General features: G+C 45.0%; 2 protein-coding genes across 8 annotated transcripts in view; one reads left to right on the top strand and one right to left on the bottom strand.

Moving 5' to 3' along the window:
• The first annotated feature begins 2,729 nt into the window (after positions 1-2,729).
• Positions 2,730-13,057, top strand: LOC120717327 (clavesin-1-like). Its single transcript, XM_040005261.1, has 8 exons — positions 2,730-2,838; positions 4,383-5,059; positions 6,760-6,930; positions 7,375-7,493; positions 8,838-9,012; positions 9,100-9,210; positions 9,295-9,518; positions 11,227-13,057. The coding sequence occupies exons 2-8, from the start codon at positions 4,958-4,960 to the stop codon at positions 11,303-11,305; spliced, it is 981 nt and encodes a 326-aa protein (XP_039861195.1). The 5' UTR covers positions 2,730-2,838; positions 4,383-4,957; the 3' UTR covers positions 11,306-13,057.
• A 792-nt stretch (positions 13,058-13,849) lies between these two features.
• The window catches only part of unm_hu7910 (un-named hu7910), a 43,107-nt gene continuing 36,822 nt past the window's right edge, over positions 13,850-20,134 (bottom strand). For all 7 annotated transcript variants that reach the window (XM_040005253.1, XM_040005256.1, XM_040005250.1 and 4 more), the window contains 11 exons: positions 19,989-20,074; positions 18,368-18,454; positions 18,143-18,293; positions 17,787-17,923; positions 17,569-17,667; positions 17,178-17,267; positions 16,474-16,611; positions 16,256-16,391; positions 15,978-16,069; positions 15,180-15,313; positions 13,850-14,587 (listed from right to left, as the gene is read on the bottom strand). In XM_040005253.1, coding sequence (XP_039861187.1) covers positions 14,437-14,587; positions 15,180-15,313; positions 15,978-16,069; positions 16,256-16,391; positions 16,474-16,611; positions 17,178-17,267; positions 17,569-17,667; positions 17,787-17,923; positions 18,143-18,293; positions 18,368-18,454; positions 19,989-20,074 — 1,301 coding nt within the window. In that variant the 3' untranslated portion in view covers positions 13,850-14,436. The remainder of the gene's footprint in view (positions 14,588-15,179; positions 15,314-15,977; positions 16,070-16,255; positions 16,392-16,473; positions 16,612-17,177; positions 17,268-17,568; positions 17,668-17,786; positions 17,924-18,142; positions 18,294-18,367; positions 18,455-19,988; positions 20,075-20,134) is intronic.

The following is a 20,134-nucleotide window of genomic DNA, read 5'->3' as shown; positions in this document are numbered from 1 at the left end:
TTATTTTCTTTTTCATTCTTTCATTTATTATATGATAATAAAATAAAAGACAAATAAATGATTTAGCCTCAATAGCCAGAAATGTAACCACCGTTTACCATCACCTAGCAGATATCACATCCAACCCAGTAATCTTGTCCCAGGCAAACTGGGTAAACTGGTGCCCGGACGTGTGCCCGGAGCAGACCCGGGACACCCTGGACAGATTCCATCTCTCAGCTGGGCTGGAAACGCATCAGCGCCCCCCTGAATGAACCGCGTATTAAAAAGAAATCAGTAAAAAGACGATTAAAGATGAAACTTTTTAGAATATAATAAAACATGTTAACAATCAAGCAGCTAAATCAGTTACAAAGATTATTAATATTTATATTGAAAATTATATATTAGCACGTGTGTGGTGTGAAAGGTGAAATTTTCGATGTGAAATAAAATAAAAAAAATGACGTATTTGAAAGCTTCATCATCTCTGCGCGTTCCGCATGCGCGTTCAGACTGTGCGGCTGCGCGCACGACCTACAATCTGTCCAGGTTGACTCGCGAACGCGCTTCGCTGTCACAGGTGTGTAAAGTCACGCGGTGTTTACATTAACCAAACCGGAAGCCCCCCAAGTGGGACTTAAAAATAAAAGCAAAAAATGAAACTAAATCAGAAAATTGGATAAAATAATCGTTTTTATTTGTTGCAGGAAAGATAATTGTTTGATTGATTGATTGAATCTTTATTTTGAACATGTTGAAAAAGTACAACAACATAGAATTAAAAAGAGACAAACAAACAAAGCAAAACAAAAGGAAAACGAGCAAAAACGACTACGAATAACTTTCATGTTCAAAAAGCAGCAGGAAGAAGCACGAGCTTATTTAATCCCACCCCCTGTCCACTATCTAGTAATCAATAAACTGCAGAAATACCTCCTTACAATCACATTATATGTTACCTGTATTTTTTTTAAATGTAATAATTATATGTATATCTGTCTTTCTATCTATCCATACATACGTATATACACATACACACATATACACATTTTCAGTAACCCCAGTAACCTCAAAGGATACACAACCTACAGATATATACACCCACACCAACATACCCGTGCACCCGCACACACATGAAAATATTGGACAAGAACAGCCGATCAGATCTCTGCCTCCTCCCTGTACGCTGCAAAAACCACATCCTTAAACCGCTGTTTAAACTGCGCCGTGCTCGGACTTTGCTTCATATCTTTACTTAGTCTGTTGCACAGCTTCACTCCACACACAGAGATGCAGAAACTTTTTAAAGTTGTACGGATACGAGGATGTTAAATTTAATTCCCCCTCAAATTGTGTCCCCGTTCCCTTTTAGAAAACAGTTTTAGAATATTGTCAGGAAGCAGGTCGTTTATTGCTTTATACATAATGTGTGCAGTGAGAAAATGAACCAGATCTGTGAATGTTAGAATTGTTGATTTTTGAAACAGTGGATTTGTATGATCTCTGTCAGCAGTTTTATGGATTATCCTTACGGCCCTTCTTTGTAATATGAAGATTGATGATAGCAAACAAGTAAACCTCTGCACAGTAATGCAAACACGGTGCAATCAGGGAACAATAATGTGGAGTGTTTGTGGTCCAGAATGTGTTTTACTCAAGATTGAGACACTTCTTGAAATTTTGTTATGTATATGATTTATATGAGACTTCCAGTTTAATTTATCATCTATAATCACACCAAGAAACTTATGTTCAAGTACTCTTTCAATTTCCACACCATCTAAATGAATCTGCACTTGTGCATTTCTAAGGGAATTCCCAAATAAGATTATTTTAGTTTTACTGAGATTTAGCGATAGTTTGTTCCTGTTAAACCATTTTTTAAAATTTTGTACATTTCTGAAGTAACTGTATCCAGCAGCTGCTTTAGATTCCCCCAGAACAAAAACTATTTGTGTTGCCTGCAAATAATACTCATTTTGATATATCAGATGCCTGTAATATAGTTGTTTAGAGCAGCACTGAAGCCCTCATGTAAGTAATTCCACCTTTGAAGAATTTGAAGCTCTGTGGCCAGTATGGGGCTTAAACCCACGATGCACTAACCAGCTGAGCTAATTGGCCAAACAAAACAAACGGCTAAATGAAGCACCTCCACAATCAGAGAAAAAAATAAGGTTCAAGCCGTGAAGCTGGTGTCATCAGCAACAACATGCTAAGCTAAGCTGACTGCCCACAGCACGGGTCCTCTTCAGCTAATTCCTCTGGAACCGACAAATAGCACAAACTGCAGTTCCTGTGATGTCCACCAGAGGCTGCAGCAATGAGCCGAACACCAAAGACTCACATGTCAAATGTGACACTGAGGAGTCAGTCAGTCCACATGATGCACACAATGGCCAGTTTGGCCTAACCTAATACTCTGACGTTGAGAGTGAGGGGGCGGGGCCAGATTAGAGGGTTCACAGATGAAGGTCATCAGCGCAGGTTTGAAACGCTTCACTTCAGGGTCAGTGAGTTTTATTTTGAAAGTGCTGACCGGAAGCGGTGCTGTTCATGACTGAGGAGTGACAGTGTGGGAGCATCCTGACGTCTTCTGTCGGAGCACAAAGTGGAAACGCACCTCCTCCTACTCCTCTTCCTCCTCATGATGCACGAGCACGCGCTTCATCCTCTCAGAGCCGTTTGATTTCATGTCGGTTTGTTTCCGGTTGGGCTCTAACGGAGATCTCTTTTGTCCGATGGCCTCCTCCTCCTCCTCCTCCTCCGTCCTCAGCATCAGCACCACCGCCGGAGGGCCGTCGGGCCAGTCAGGACGGCCGGGATTGAACCAGCAGCGGCTCTGCCGGAAGCTCTGTGAGTAATTCCCTTTAAAATGCGGGTGAGCGCGTCCTCTGGGATGTTTCAGGTTTCCACCTGCAGCCCGAGCACGCGGAGGGTCACTTTGAGCCTGAGCACGAGCCTCAAACATCAGGAAACTGCTGCAGATGTGCCAGATGTTCCAGTAGCCTCTGCCAGCTCCTGCCTTCACGCTAGGACCACAGACTGTGCGCCTGACGCGATTAATGCCGCGGCAGATGGAGACAGCTGGGTGGAGAGGGGGGTGGAGGGTCTACGGGCCAGAGCACAGGGTCGTCTGCAGGCAGCAACCCCCTCCGTGAAATTAGAAATAAAGACAGAGGAGCACCGAAAAGAACAGGGCGCAAAATAGGAAACAGTGAGAAAAGAAGAAAATTAAGACGATAAAAAAAAATACAGAAAACCAAACTGTAATAAAAATAATAATAAAAATAATTTTTACAAAAATGTGGAGACATTTGGAGACAAAGAAACTGCATAAAATAAAAATTTAAAAAATATGTCGAGATAAAGACGCTACAATAAAAATAAGAATTAAAAAAATAAAATAAATAAATAAAAACTGCACTTAAAGGAACTGAGTCCGAGGTAATAATAATAATAATAAAGCATGAAATTCAAAATAGAAGCTAAATACACCAAAAGAATCAAGAAAATTTAAAAAATTAAAATCAGAAACATATTTTGTAAAAATATTAAAAAAATCATCGAGACAAAGAATTATCAGATAATAATAATAAATGCTGCAGTAGAGACAAATGAGCCCATAAAATACTGAATGAAAGCTGAAAAATTACATCTTTCCAATAAAATGCTGAATTTCTCTGATATAAAACTCTTGATTGTTTCAGTTTTTTAAAGGCTCGTCTGCAGTGAACAAACAGGAAGTTCATGTTTGATGTGTAATTTAAAAAAGGAGCTTTCCTTCGGCAGCGACGGCGCATCATGGCGGCGCATCATGGCGGCGTCTTTGCCTGACGAGTTAGCTTAAGCTCTTCCACATCCTGCATGGATTCCCTCCTTACAGGGGACCGGGTTGGACCCTTTGGTGGCCCAGTTACGGCCCCTGAGCCGTATTTTTATTTCTGCAATTTCGTGCAGGCCCACAGTGGGTGGGGATGGGTGAACTGTGGGGGTGTGTGGGCTGGTCAAACACTTATCTGTGGGTAAGCCCACTGCAGCCCACAGTAAACCCACATTTATCCGGTAAGACCTGAAACTTGAGCCATGGTCTCACAGAGCAGGCAGTGAAGGGTGTTTCCTCATTGACTTCTGTAGCACCACAAGTCTCTCTGCATCCAGGAGTCGCCCTCTGCTGGCCACCACAAGAAATGCAGCTTTCAGCTTTGGCCTGACTTTTTATCTCTGTGCGTCCATGTGTTTGGTACCATTTTCACTATGTCTGAGCTCTAGTTTAGACATACTGAAGCCTCCACCGCCTGTGTGTAGGAGGTGGTGGAGGAACAAGCCCTCGTTGTGTCTTCACTCGTTGATGACTTTAAAGCCACTTTCATGTCCTCTCCATCTGTCCCCTCTCCCAGGCTGAGGAGGCCCGACTGACTCGTTCATCTTTACCGAGTGCAGAACAGCAGGACCTTTCGTCGCAAGTGGCTTCGCCATGACAGAGCAGAGATTCAGCGACATGACCGGATGAAACCTGAAAGAGCCACGATGGAGAGCAGGAGGAGGCGGGATGTCGACAGGAAGGAGAATTAGGACGGGAACAGCAGCAAAATCCAAAAGCTGGTGTTTTCTTTTTCTGCCCAAAGGTTAGAGGACTTTCTGGACTTTGAGGACGTTCAGCTTCCCGAGAGCCGACGATGTAAAAGAAGACAGCGGTGATGATTGTCCCTCTATAAGCTGCAGCAGCAGATTGTGCAACATACACATGATTGTCTCACAGGAAAGGATCAAAGAGTTCCTCGTCCTTTAGCTGAAATCTGACATCACGCGTCACAAACGCACAGCAAATACGATTGTGTTACTGATACAAAGGGCACACTAACCGTCCTGCAGGTGTTACTCTTTAAAACTGGACTGGAGGAAGTGCTCGGACACCGTGTCAGAGGGAGGCAAACCGTTTTGGGCATCGGGAGTAGATCCAGAGGGAGACCCCATGATGTCTCACCTACACGTCGGCCTGAGCTCGGAGACGACGGAGAAAGCTCGACTGGAGCTGAACGAGAACCCGGACACCCTGCACCAGGACATCCAGCAGGTACACGGCTGCACCACACAGCTGAGTCAGATCAGACAGGTCTGCAGAGTCAGACGAACCTCAGGTGATGCTGTATCTGCAAATCACTTCCACCACACTCCTCCATCAGTCACACAGGCGTAGAGACCAGCTGGTGACCCCCAGCAGCCACTGGTTGCTAGGGAAGAGTTTTCCCCAACCAGCTCCAAGTAGATGCACGAGGTTTCTCTGTTCTCGCTGCACGCAAAACCTCCTGATTGCTTTGGTTGCACTTTATGACGTGTCAACAACACTCGGTGGTTGGGAGGCAAAACTAAACTCTGCTGATAGCTTCTTCTTCGGTGGTGTGGGGTCACTGCTGACAGTAGACAGTACAGATGTTTCTCGTCAGGCTAAACCTGTGACGGGAGAATCTGCACCGTCACCTCTTCACACATCAGCTGCTATTACTCACGTAAAACTAGCTGATGGAGGGAAACAGACATTGCACTTCATTTTCTTTCAGTTTTCCTTCACAGAGAAATTATTATTTTTTATCAAGAGATTCTACAAACTTGTGTACATTGTATGCATCTTATTTTCTCAAACATTTCTTTCCCAATCATTTTTACCTTTTCTTGTTACACAAAAGACAAATTCAAATACAAAAAACATCATAACAACACAAGAACAGAAACTTGAGAAAAAAGAAAAAAAAATGAAGAAAAAATATTTAAAAAAATAAATTAAAATAAAAAAAAATTAAATTACAAAAAACAAAAATTTAAATTAAAATTAAACAATAAATAAATAAATAAAAATAAAAGAAGGGGGGGGGTCTTAGATCCTGTGCCTTAAAAAAGAGTAAATTTCAAATTCTTTTCAATCTAGTCGCAGGCGGGTAAACTGCATTGTTCTAACTACTAGAGAAAAGATCTGAGATATTCCACAAACAGTGTCCACTTGTGGATGCATTTTGCAGAACTACCCGTCACTGTGAGTGAGATCGTCTCCGCCCTCGAGGATGTCTGGACAGTATTAAGGCATTTTGATGCAGATGGAGGCGATTTCCAAAGAAGTCAAATACAGCGTTTAGCAAGAAGGGAACAAAAAGCCAAGATCTCAGTTTGCTGGGGAGTCATATTAAGAGGGTCTGTGGAACTCCAAATATGGCAGTCAGAGGGTCTTCTTGGATCTGAATTCCAAAAACCCTGAAAGTACGGAAAAGAAATCACAATGTGTTCAAAGTTGGACAGAAGAAAAACACACGGCTTAGGTTGCAGGAGGAGGTGTGACATCTGTCCATCGGTCTATAATTGAAGAAAACTTTAGATAAACGTTTATTACTTTAAACTGCATAAGCTGTAGCACACGGTGTACTTGAACGCGTGATGAGATTCACTTTATCCCACCACGATTCAAACAGTTCAACATCTAATTTTGTTCTGATTTTACCTGATGAATCAGATTAGAGGAAATTCAAATGTTTCTACGGTCAAGACGTTTTATGAGGACTTAAAAAAACGTCAAATTTATGACTGAAGTTTGACACTTTGTGACCAACAATAAGTTAAAGGATGAATGAAGCATGACGACGATGAAATTAATATAATTCACTGACATAAACAAACGTCCTTTAAGTCGTGTGATCAGTGTCTCTGCTGCCTTTTATGGATGCGTAACGAGTCTGTTTTATTAAACCAGTCTTTTGTGATGTTTGACTTCCTGTCTGTCCGTTAAAGGTTCGGGACATGATCGTGACGAGGCCAGACATCGGTTTCCTGCGGACGGACGACGACTTCATCCTTCGCTTCCTCCGAGCCAGAAAGTTCGACCAGATGGAAACCTTCAGGCTGCTGGCCCAGTACTTCCAGTTCAGACAGCAGAACCTCGACATGTTCCAGAGCTTCAAGGTCCGAGTCTGTGTTTTCAACAACAAGCCATCAACTGTCTTTTTCAGGAGTCGTGTCTGCTGTGTTGTCCCTGACCGGGGGAAACTGTAACCCCTGCAGAGGAATCGGTGTCCTTTGGTTTGGATGCGTTGGTGCTGTTCAGGGAAATATTCCGTGTTGCATCCTTCCCACATCTCTGACGGTCACTCCTCATGTCCACAGAGAAATATTCACACGCTGATGAGCTGAGAGAGGCGTTCTTGGTCTTATTCCTGCAGTTGAAACAGTTTGTGACACCAGGAAGTCTGCAGCAGCTGCTCCTAACTCCTAACTGTAAAAAAGAATAAGGGAGCCGATTCCCAGCATGTGGGGGCTGCTTTGGTCTGTGACGTGTACGATGGGAATGTTGCTGAAGTGAAACACCGACGCTTGGCTGCTCTAACACGTGTACGCGTTTGTTGTCAGGTGGATGACCCGGGCATTAAGCGAGCGCTGACGGACGGATTCCCGGGCGTGCTGGAGACTCCGGATCAGCACGGCCGGAAAATCCTCATCCTGTTTGCTTCCAACTGGGACCAGAGCAGGTGAAACACACACACACACACACACACACACACACACACACACACACACACACACACATTGATAAATATATTCTTTTGTTGAGAGCTGGAACAACATTGTGTCACAGCAGAGCTGATTTCTTTGAAACAGTAACTGTGTGAATGACGAGTTTAATGTGATTTCTGATCTTCACTGTGTCGTGGTTCCTTTCAGAGGATATGATGTTTGGGTTAATTCCTGACGTAGTGCTTCCCTCTGACCTGGGCTGGTTTTTGTTTCCTGTGAAACTCGAGGATTTTGTCTCATTCATTTTCAAAAAGATCAACACCTTTTAAAACATTCCTGAAACCTGTGCTGGTTTTCTCCCAGTTTATTGGTCCAACAATTCCTTAAATTCAGCATGAAGTTACATCATCCTACTTGCAGGTTAACAGGAGAAACCACCTGCCTCCACGTTGCTGGAACACCTTCATTTAAACTCTTCACTGAAAGCCAAAAACAAGCGTCTATCCCGTCTGTGCACCATGATAACGAGGCTGCAGCTATCCAAGGAGAAGCTTGTTGGATTGAAGACAAACAATGGCAGCACGCGATAAAGCAAATAAAGACTGTTTTTAGATTCTGTAAAATTACTATTAAACTTTTTAGTCATCTGTTTTTATTAAAGGACACCTTTTGCATTTCAAACACATTTGGAAAAACACCAGCGACCTGTAGAAAAACTTTTGCCAGCTTCCAAGAGAGCAATTGAAGCAACCACCAATGAGAGAGCAGCATGCTGCTGACATGTGACTTGGTAGCGAGTAGCCGTCAGGTACAAAGTGACGGACAGCGCCGTTCCAGCACTGCATTAAATATTCATTACATCGATTTGTATAAATCACCTGATTGTTGAATGTTGGGCTTTACCTTCGGTGCAGCGTGAAGTGCTCTGCAGTATGAGGTAAAGATCCCACCGTGCTCAGCACGCCGGCGCTGAAACTGAATCCAAATGAAACACAGCTTCACGCTGACCGTCAAACCTGACAGAAGCTGATGTCAAAGTTTTGTTTCGAAGGTGCAAACGCGATGAAAAAAGCTCACGTCTGCAGCCTCTCTCTGCAGGTAGACTGTTTTGGTTTTCAAAATAAAAGCAGTGACTTCAGACTGTAAATCTTTGCTTCAAAGCGAGGCCCAGACTCGCCGTGATGGACGTGCGCGCCCACACACGCTCAGCCATCACCGCATTGATCCAAAACACAAAGAGGCGAATCATGAGTCACTGCTCCGACTAAAATAGAGCTCGGAGCTGTGGTTAAAGGGCCGTCACGCTCTCCGCAGCCATCGATCAGCTGCTGATTAACACCCACGCCTCCCTCTGACAGGAACTCCTTCACTGACATCCTGCGGGCCATCCTGCTCTCTCTGGAGGTCCTGATAGAAAACCCGGAGCTCCAGATCAACGGCTTCATCCTCATCATCGACTGGAGCAACTTCTCCTTCAAACAGGCGTCCAAGCTCACGCCCAACATCCTCAAACTGGCCATAGAAGGCCTCCAGGTAGCCCCGCCCCCCATCCTCTTCTCTGTCTGCGAGGTTCACATTGAAGACGATGTGAAACGACCTGCTCTGCTCTCCTTTCCTCAGGACAGTTTCCCGGCTCGCTTCGGAGGAATCCATTTTGTGAATCAGCCCTGGTACATTCACGCCATGTACACCATCATCAAGCCGTTCCTCAAAGACAAGACCAGGAAGAGGGTGAGCTGGAGTTCCTGCGCCTGTTATTCTGGCACTAATGTCAGACGTTACGAGGTTAACCTCGCCTCTGCTCACTCTCCTCAGATCTTCCTCCACGGCAACAACCTGAACTCGCTCCACCAGCTCATCCATCCCGAGTGTTTGCCGTCCGAGTTTGGTGGGACGCTGCCGCCGTACGATATGGGCATCTGGGCGCGAACGCTGCTGGGACCCGACTACAATGACGAGACCGAGTACACGCTCACCTACGACGCCCTGCACGTCAGAGAGAACTGTGGAGGAGGAGGAGACAAGGACATGATGAAGAGGTGAGGATGAGCGAAGGGGCCGATGCAGGAAGTTAAATATTTGATTTCTTTCTTGAAACATTTACAAAACCTGAACTCACAACAGGAAAACACAAATCTGAGCACAATACTAAACAAGGCTGACTCACTACACAACACAAAGAAACACAATCTAAGATGTGACGCGTCACAACATGAAGTAAAACTCACAGAAACTAGAAACTGTTACAGTTCAAAGTAGGTCTGATACATTTATTCTGATATTCTCGTGAAATGTTTCTTAGCTCGGTGTTTTTAAACAGATAAACCTGTAGAAAGGTGCGCGCCCCGCCCCCAAACCCTCGCCATCGATGGGTCACCGGGTCGATCCTGAGAAGTTACAGACGACACGGCCTCATTTTAAATCTAAAAAGCTTCTGCAGCTCACCCAAGGCTTAAACCTGCTGCCATCTTAACGAGCTGCTCCATCCACAGAGTGTAAATACACAGTGCTGTGAAGCTAACTGCCCCCAACACTAATAACTGGGTGCTCCGCCCACGGCACGAGGAACTGCAATCAAGCAGCTACAGCACTGTGGCTGTGAATTATACATATATGTTATCCACAGTGGTTGTGAATTGGTGCTATATATCTATCTATATATGTGTGTGTGTGTGTATATATACTAGAGCAGGGCGATTTGACCAAAAATATTTATCACGATATACATTTAAAAATTGCGATAACGATATAACTGACGATATAATTGACACGAGACAAAATACTTTACAACTCCACAACTTTGATGGGTTTTTTTGCACTAATAATGTATTTTCACTTAAACAAGCAGCTGTTTTTTATGTGCATTAAAGTTATATAAAAATGTAACAGTGCAAATTCCTCACTGACAGTTTAACCAAAAGGCATTTCCAGTGGAAACTGGCCGACATATCCTCAACATAACCATGTTTAATATCCACAACACTTAAAACGAGGTTAAACACACACAGTACGGTAATATTATGTTGAAGCACAGTACGTATCACTCCGCGAGGCTCCGCCTACGATAGCCGTAATGCTCCCACAATCCATCAAGCGGTGCGGCTTCGTAGCTTAGCAAAGTCGTACTGAAACATTTGACAGATTTTCGAGCGCCGTGCACATAAAATCGTTTCGAGGTCAGTAAACACAACCAGAGTTCATACATAAGGCACACGGGATTATAAGGGGCTCTGTCGACTTTCAGAAAAATCAAAGGATGATTTTAAGTGTGCCGTATTTTCCAAACAACACGGTAATAACGACGGCCCGCTAGCATGCGCTACCAAAAATAGTGCTTTGTTGTGTATCTGACGGACGAAAGCTAAACCAGTTCCACACCACTGAAGCTGCAGAATTTTGACAAACCAGTTCAGGTTCATCCGTTTGATTTAACGATCCACTTTCGCTCTTCTCATTCTGCGTCACCGCCGGCATGCTTTTTCCGCCATGTGCGTATGAAAACAAAGGCACCGCGCATTTTCTTGTCGTTGCCCAACCTTATACCGGTATTACCGTGAACGGTATGATATGGCCCAGCCCTAATATACACACACACACACATATATATATATATATATATATATATATATATACATATATATACATACATACAGTCTGTATTCTGTTAGCTTGCTGAATCAGTGGGATGTCCATCTTTCATATACAGTCTGTGTGCTGGTCATCTCATGGGAGGAGTTTGTGTTTCAGGTCTCAGTCGGCGGTGGAACCAGGAACTCTGCGACAGATGGACAGAGAGACCAGCACACCGCTACTGGCCCTGGACTGAACACACGCACACACACAGCGTCCACGTTAACACACACAGACACACACACACACACACACACACACACACAGTCTGACCTGTCTCTGAGCCGTCTAATGCCTCTCAGCTGAGCCTCTCTCCAGCCAGCAGTATCTGATGTTCACAACAACAAACAGCAGCAACACAAACACACAAATCAAACGTGTGTGTGTGTATGTGTGTGTCATTGCCTGTTGTGCACCAGCGGCGTTTATCTCATGACTTCAAATACGCAACAGGATGAAGTTTCTGTGAACAGAGTCAGAAACAAACAAAAAGGGCCAAATGTGACGGAGTTGAAACTTTATGTAAAACCTCACAAAGACGTTGCTATGGAGAAACAGTTACAATCAAATTTAGATTTGAGAGGGTTGCACCAACAAGGTTCATTTAAACAGAGACAACATTCAGTCACAACATTAAATCCTTCTGTTATTTAGTTTTCTCACAAAGAAAACTACTGTTCCCATTTTGCTTCCAGGGATAAAAACAGGACGTACAAGGTTGCCATGGAATCAGTCCAATAGCTGAATTCAGTATTAGCAGTTACTGTTCGCAGTGTGTGCATAAATGTGCAGGTAGCTGTTGCTGGGTTACTGCGATACCGAAGGAAACTTAAAATCATGGTTATTTTCAAGGAAGTTCTGCAGACAGTTATTTTCAGATTGCTTTGGTCGTTTATCCAAAAAGCCAAACATCGTCGTAGCGATATGTGAGTCACGCTGAAGCTGCTTCACGTCTGTGTTTCATCGAGTCATAACTCGAAAAGCTTTTTATGAGCAATAATGCACATTTGTGCAAGTTAATTAAATTAGCGGCGTTATATCTGGATCTTTTCTGGGATTTCATCAAATAAAAGAAAATATACTTCATAATTCACATGTCAGTTTTTCTATCACTGAACAGATCTGCGACGTGTCTGAGTAACAGTGGAGATAAAAACGAAAATATGAGACATTTTTAAATGTTTTAGATCACATTAAAGATTTATTATCGCTAAAAATCTACATAGGGTTATTATATTTAGCACATAAGATATTTTTGTAGTGTAGCTATTAAATGTATTGTTAAGCTTACACCCACCCATTTGTTACTGCTGCAGTATACAGCTGATAGTAAATTAAACAACTCGAAATCTTTAATAATATCAAGAATAAAATAAAGAGTGTTTTAATTACATAATAATTGAACATCTTGGGTTTATTTTTGACATCACAGCACGTCTGAATCTTTAAGAAAAAGCCTCTGTGGCTTCTCAGCAGCTAAACAGATAAATGCTTCCCTCTGGAAGTGGTGGAGCCCAAAAACGGAGCAAAAAGACACCAAGTACTAAATTGATGGCGTGGAGACAGATACCAGTTCAGATGTCTGAAATGCAGAGCGTGCTCTGCTGCCCCCCAGTGGTCAAACTGCAGTAAAAGCTGCTTTAAAGAAACATTTTGAATAAATTTAAAGGCGAGTCTGTGTTTAAAGGAAATCCTTTTTGGTGAAACCCAACTTTCAAACCTCTGAATGTGAAAATAGACTTTTAGTTTTTATGATCTTTACCTAAATATGAATGAAAACTGTTTAATTTGAGCCAAATCTTTCTGCAGCTTTGGGAAAATCTCCGTAGGAAAGAAAGTAAGTGCAGGCGGGAACGTTCCCGCGGCTCAGCCAGCGAGGCTGGCGTAAAGGAGACTTCACTTTGGTAGAATAGTTTCACCTATTTCCACCCACTTTGCACAGGCATTTCAAAATAAAAGCTCTGGATCACATGCATGGAATGATTTTGCTGTGGAGAAACCACAGGATGCCAAACTCTCACCTTTAACCTCTCCTGCAGTGAAGGAAAAGATTGTTTGTTGTTTTTTAATCTAATGTATTTGAAGATTGTATATTATTATTAATATTATTGTTATTAGTATTATTGCACTGCAAAAAAGTGACACACCGGGCTAAAATGTTATCCTAAGACTTTTGAAGTCGATTCACTTCCTGCAGCAGAGAAGATTCAGGTTTCAGTTTAACATGCAGGTCGATGATTTTTCTCTGAACATACCGTCGAGTATTTGTAAAAAACACAACGGTGACTTTGTCAGATTTTTTTGCAGTGTGTACGATTCGTCATCAGGGCTACACTCGATCTCCACTCGACTCCAACGTAATGTATTTCCTTTCAATGAATGTAAAGAAGTAAACATTTACACCAAAACCGCTCAGTGTGCTTTATTTTGACAGTGTGTCTTTTATTTTGAAGGGCCGACTGAATTATTTTTGGCTGTAAACCCGACTTTTTTCCTTCTTTAGTCATAATAAGGTATGTGACGTTTGTACGCCTGGCTAACGGGGCTGGAGAGCACAGGCTTCACAGCCTCCAGGTTTCAGTCTTTTCAGGATTAAAATAATCCCGTGACGGACGAGCTGGAGCACAGCACGAGGAACCAGAGCCAGCACACCTTCAAACACTTTCACCGCCGCCGTAAGATCAGCTGAAGAACAAAGGAATGGAAGAAACTCAGACGAACAAACAGAATCAGAGACTTGTTCATGTTTTTATTGTTTTTATTTTTAATACAAATATAAATCCTCTTCTGTGACACCCCGCGTGACCGTGTTATTGTGCAAAAGTGATGAAAGAGTGAAATTAAAAACCCGCCTGGATGGAAAATAAAATGCATAGTGGTCGAGCTAAAGTTAAGGCTTCTTGTTTCACGCTGTTACTGAGCTGCGTTGAATCCACTCGACGGACGTTTTAGTGTTTTAAGTTGAGCACACACACACACACACACACACACACTTTTAGTTTCGTGTCTTTCTTCAGAGCAGAACGATCTGTAATGCCGCGGCGATCCGGTCCGTTCCGGTTTAATCGAGTACCGTATGAGTTCAGTTTGATGGCAGTCAGTAGTATGACCCCGAACAACGACGCGTCCATCCTTCAGGCTGATGTTTGGTCCTTCGACCGTCTTTAGTAGTTTATCCACACGCGAGCAAACAGACACCCCAGCCCGGCTCACACTCAGACTGTCAGTGTTTGCAGCTGTTTGAACCACAGAAGAAGAAGAAGAAACCCCGCCTCCGTCCTCTCCTGCGATTCGCCCTCCCGCCACCGCCTGCCGGTTCTGGCCGGTCTAAATCGGGCTCAGAGTCTGGCGCTGGTGCTGCGTTAGCTCCGGGTGCCACACGTCCACGATGAAGATGAGGCGGTAACTGTCGGCTTCCTGCCAAACCTCGTGCTCGAAGGAGTCGTCGAAGATGAGGACTTTACCTTCCTCCCACTCCCTGCGGACAAGGACGCAAAAGAAGGGTTTACAAGAGTTTCCTCAGCAAAACAGAAGGAAATGAGGCAAGGTGATGAGGAAATAAGAGAAAGAGGTGAAACTAGGAGATGAAATGAGGACAGATAAGGAAATGACAAGAAGCACAGGAAGGGGAGAAGGTTACAAGAAAAGGAAACAAAGAGGAAATAAAGAAAGAGACAAGTGGGGAGGCATAGGGCAGAAGGAAGGAAGCAAGGGAGGACTCCACAAGGAGAAGAGACATGCAGAGAAGAACCAAACACAAAAGGTAAGGAGAGGAAAAGAGAAGGAAACAAAGAGAAGAGAGTAAAGATGACGAGACAAGAAAAGGAAACATAAAAGGCTGAATTGAGGGGAGAATAAGAGAAACAGCAAGGATAGGAAACATGGAAAAGAGACAAGGTTAGAGAGGACAAAGAAGGAATTAGGTGACAAATCAAGGAGAGGAAAGAAGAAAAGGAGGCAAAACGAGGAGAGTAGGAAGACATGATGAAGGAAAAAAGGAAATGAAGAGAGCCGGAGAAGAGGTTGATGATGGAGGAGGAGGACGGGAGCGATGGAGGCGGGCGGCGCACCGCGTCTCGTTGGTGCAGCGGATCTTGCAGCCACGTTTGGGGATGACGAGGCCGAGGTGCATCCTCAGCCGGCAGTTGGTCGGTCCGGTGTGCGGCCACACATGAGTGCCGGGCTGCATCACCGAGAACTTAATCTGCACGGAGACAGGAAGAGCGGATCAAACACGCCGAGTCGCCTCAGACCGTGACACGCTGCGAGAAATCACATTCATGGCACATCTGCACAGCTGTTCCTTCAGGATTAACCTTCACAGCTTAGAGTGAAGACACTCTCCTCATCCTCAGAGCACACGCTGCAGAGGACACGCCCCTTCCTTCGTCTTCACACCAAAAGCTTTTTATTGTACGGCGAGCCAACAGTTTTTCCCTGGTGTCTGCTGCTCTCTATCGCCCCCTGCTGTTTGTAAATGTCATCCTAAGCCCTGCCTGACCTTTATTAACAGGGCTGCACATAAGTGGTCCGCAGGTGCGCATTCGCTGTCAAAATAAAAGACGCACCAGATAAGAAGTAGCAACGCGTGTTTGCGTGCATATAAAACAGTGTTTTTGTCCGCTGCTGTGGGATTCTCACGGCACATTCTGCACCACGTCCCTGTGCGTTCATCACTTGTTTGAAGCCAGCTCACCTATTCTGACAGCGAATGCGCACCTGCGGACCGCTTATGTGCCGTGTTTATTAAACCTACGAGAGGAACACAAACTGCACTTCCACTAATGACCACTTGGGGCTCCCACAGTGAGTCTGCCTGTTAAAATCCCAAACTTCACCGCAGAAATAACCGTGTTTGCAGCCTGTACCTGTCCTCGCTTGCAGCCCGTCGCTTCAGGGAACCTCTCCAGCAGTGCGCAGGTTTTCGGGACACCCTGACAGGCGTTTCCAACTTTTCTCCCTGAACGTGAACACAAAGGAGAAAAGACATTGTTGATAAACACAGTAACACAGCTGTTAGTTACATCTAAAAACTGTAAAAAACACAAACGCCCTGATACCTCCCACAGGCAGAAAAAGGGGACAGTAACACCTGCAATAAGAGGCAGGACAACACCTGATGGACTATAAAATATCTCCCGTGCACCTTGTTGCCAGAGCGTGTACTGGCCCCAGTCTCCTTTCTCCCTCAGGTTTTCCTCCTCGGGTACAAAGTGTCTGGTGCTTTGGTCCAACACAGCCAGAGCCTCCTCCCTGATGGTCTTCCAGTTCCTCTCCAACACCTGAACGCGGCACACAGAAAATGGCCGACGTTTAAAACCTCGAAATCGCACACGTGAATGTTCTGGCAGTCCGGCAGCGCACCTTCACCAGGTCCGTGTATCCGGTCTCTTTGGCCGTCCACCAGGGCTGCGCCTTCAGGCCGTTCACGTTGTAGAGCGATCGCTGCCACAGCGACGCAAAGTGGCCCCGTTTGTGACCCAGCTCGTACCAGTCGTACGCCTGCAGACACAGACGCGTTCAGGACAACACCACAATAAACGGTTAGAGCGTGGTGCTAATAACGCCAAGGTCACGGTTCAAGCCTCATACTGGCCATGATGTGTAACTTTAACCCTCACATAGCTTGTTAGCTCCTTCACTGGGTCTCGATTTAAAGAAAAGCTTTTTGAAAACATGCATCTCATTGTTCAGACGCTGATTAAATACAGGAACATGTGGAGAAACTGGCTGCAGACTCAAACCCAGACTGAGTCTTCATCTGGGCCACGTTAGCTCAGCTACGTCACCGACAAATGTGTTGGCCCAGAAACAGACACCACGTTTTCACTGTGTGCTGCACCCTGAACAACGAGAGCAGTAACATCACTATGGGCCAACAGAGTGTGATACTAATAACACGAAGGCCTCGGGTTGCTGTGTTCACAAAGTTGGGTGTGAAGATGCGATCGCACACTCGTGTCGTTAACACGGCTGCAGTGGCATCCCTGTGAGGTTTGATGTGACGTGCTGAGGTATAACTGGCCTGTAAATGCGAGTGAAATATCTCAAAGGCAGGCGTTACTCACGCTGTTGTCCCCGACCCTCTGCAGAGCGTCTCCGAGGTGGAAATAAAAGCGCCCGTCGTCGGTTCCCGGCTCACCTGACTCCAAGCCCTCCTGGAGAGAGAGAAGGGGAAACGTGACGTTCAAATTCTGCACGATTCACATTTCTCCGTGGTTGAGGCTTAGATATCCTTTCCTTTAAAGTTTGGCTGTGTTTAGTGTGGACATCCAACTTTGAAACAGGAGATATATGACAGGAAACACTTTTCTCTTGCCCATTTGTTTCTTGAAATCTAGTATTTCATAAAGTAAATGTGGTTTCTTTGACCATGTGTAACGCAGTCCCCATCACGTTGGTGAAACACACACTGAAGGTCCCACATGTGCACACAAACATGAAAATGTGTGTGCTTACTTTAAGGTACGGTATGCTCTCTGCAATCTTATTTTCTGACTTCAGGATGAATCCGTAGTGAACTTTAGCGAAGCCGTTGTCAGGCGCGACTCCCAGAACCTTAGTGGACGGAGCATAGAGAACAGAGAGCCAATCAGAGACCTTTACAAGGCGAGAACCGCCAAAACAACAAACTGAAATAACTCGTGTGTGTGCTAAAGCTGTTGCCATTCGCGCACCTCTTCGTAGATCTTCTTGGCCCCATTGTTGTCACCTAGCAACAGGTGAGCGACGCCCAGGTCGTTCTTCAGGCCGATGTCTTCAGGAAAGAGCTGAACCAGCCTTTCCAAGGTCGCCAGAGATCCTCGCATCCGACCTGAGAATATAAGAGGAAGTCAGAATACTGGAGAGGTAGTGTGGTGGGTTAGCTCTGGTTATTACCTAAGGTCAAATGGAAACAGGAAGGGTACACGGCCTCTCCACGGTCTCTGTGTTCAAGCCCCATACTGGCCACGGAGCCTTTAGATTATTTAGTAACTGCGCTCATATATGTAATGTTTTTACTACATTTGTGTTGCATTACTGTGCGCGTTACCCAGGAACTGCTGCCTCTCAGCTCGTCTCTTCAGCGTGGCTCTCAGGAGGTCAGAGGTCACGTCAGGGAGCTCGGAGGCCTCCCTGTAGGTGTTGATGGCCCTCTGAAGCATGTCGTTGCTGCGCAGCTTCTCGGCCATGTCGTCCTCTGCCTGCACACAGAACCATGTTAATGTCGTGCGCCCGACGCAGTATCAGCTCGCCGTGATGCGGGACCGTCGCATACCTGGGCTTTCCCGTAGCGAGCGCGGGGGCTCTGCGGGTACTGCTGCACCAGCCTCTCAAACGCTTTCAGCGCCTCGTCCGGCTTCCCCTGACAGAGGGACAGACACACTGATTACATCACAGCCTCAGCAGGTTGAATGCTGGCGTTGGCGCGGATCCAGACACGCGAATGTTTATTCCTGAGACGAATAAGAAAGTTCTTTCTTTTACTGTTTGATCTGCGGCTCGTTAAACTGTTGCCTTTGTTTTGCATCATTTTACTTCTTGCTACATTGTTGATACATTGTAGAGACATCAAATATATGGAGCAACATAGAATCATGCAGCAAAGAAACCTGTGCTGTTGTCCTGTGGTGGAGTTTCTTGCCTTCTTAACGGAGGTTTGACCATCAGCTGCGTTGTGCAGCAGTCAGGTTGGTGCACAGCTGACAGCCAATTTGACAGCTGTTAGAATTCCCATCATGGGAAGAAACAAGTAAACATCAGCTGAGTAAAGAGAAACTACAGCTCATGACTTTAAGAACTGCAGGTCAGTCAGTCCAGAAAATCGCTAAAACTTTGAATGTGTCCCCAAGTGCAGTCGCACAAAAACCATCAAGACTACGATGAAACTGTCTGACATGAGGACGCGCAGGAACGAAAGACCCAGAGTCCCTCTGCTGCTGAGGATACATTCATACGAGTCACCAGCCTCAGAAATCACAAGTTCACAGCAGCTCAGATCAGAGCCCAGATGGATGCCACACAGAGCTCCAGTAGCAGACACGTCTCTGCATGTTCAGAGGAGGCTGTGGGAATCAGGCCTTTATGGCAACAAGCAGACGTTGTTTGGGCCAAGCAACACGAGGAGTGACGCCCTGATGAATGTGTGAAGAGCAGTAATGAAAGCAGAGGGTGGCTGTTTATAAGAATCTCGTGTTCAAAACATGTTTAGTGTAATTTCAAAGTTTCTGTTTACTACATAACTCCACATGTTCACTCAGAGTTTTGATGCCTTCAGTGAGAATCTACAATGGAAATAACAAACAAAGAAAAAACATTTAATGAGGAGGCGTGTCCAAACTCCTGACTGGTAGTGTCAGATGTGTGTAAAGGCTGCAGGCATTCAATGAGCAGCATCTGGCAACCGTGGGGAGGAAGAACCCTGACAGGAAGTGACCTCTGCACTGTGAGCCTGTCGCAGCAAAGCTAACAGCCCTGATAACCGAGTGGAGTTTGATGTAACGAGGAGATTTTAAACTAGTTTGGTATTTTCATACAGCTCCTAGTTGCACCACAATACCCGACTGCAGCAAGAAAACGTGACCGACAGACCAAACTGAGGCTGAACGGTTCAAAGCAACACTAAGCAGGTTTTCAGGATAGTGACTTTGGTTGTGTCCGAGTTCAGGAGCAGAAGATTGCAGCTCGTGTCTCTCAGACATGCTGCGGTTCACCAGACTGTTTCGTTTGGACTGTCAGGAAGACGAGAGCTTGCTGAGGGCTGAACATGAGCTTTGTGTTTTATGTCTGATTGAAGATGATCGTGAAGGAAACCTGCAGACAGCTGAGCGCAGCGTCAGGCGGGCTCAGCCGTCTGTGCAGCTGTTTGCAGCTGTAATTTATGTATTTAGATTTTGTACCTTCCTGCGAAGCTTCTCTGCAGCATCGATCTCTGCTTTGATGGTTTTATCCAACTTGTTCAGTAATTTTGGTTTCTTCTTCTTTGCTGGAGAAACAACAGAGAGGAAAAGATTTGATGATAAAACTGCAGAGAAATAAAAAGCAC

The sequence above is a fragment of the Simochromis diagramma genome, unplaced genomic scaffold (genome assembly GCF_900408965.1).
Source record: "Simochromis diagramma unplaced genomic scaffold, fSimDia1.1 OVJJ01000097.1, whole genome shotgun sequence".
Taxonomy (NCBI): domain Eukaryota; kingdom Metazoa; phylum Chordata; class Actinopteri; order Cichliformes; family Cichlidae; genus Simochromis; species Simochromis diagramma.
The sequence above is the reverse complement of the archived record's forward strand: the minus strand, read 5'-3'. Positions and strand labels throughout refer to the sequence as shown.

What these genes read in the sequence shown, in the direction of transcription:
- LOC120717327 (XM_040005261.1), top strand. Translation starts at nt 4,958, where the DNA reads ATGATGTCTCACCTACACGTCGGCCTGAGCTCGGAGACGACGGAGAAA. An exon ending in TGCACCAGGACATCCAGCAG is followed by an intron (nt 5,060 to 6,759) that starts GTACACGGCTGC and finishes TGTCCGTTAAAG; the next exon opens with GTTCGGGACATGATCGTGAC. An exon ending in TCCAACTGGGACCAGAGCAG is followed by an intron (nt 7,494 to 8,837) that starts GTGAAACACACA and finishes TCCCTCTGACAG; the next exon opens with GAACTCCTTCACTGACATCC.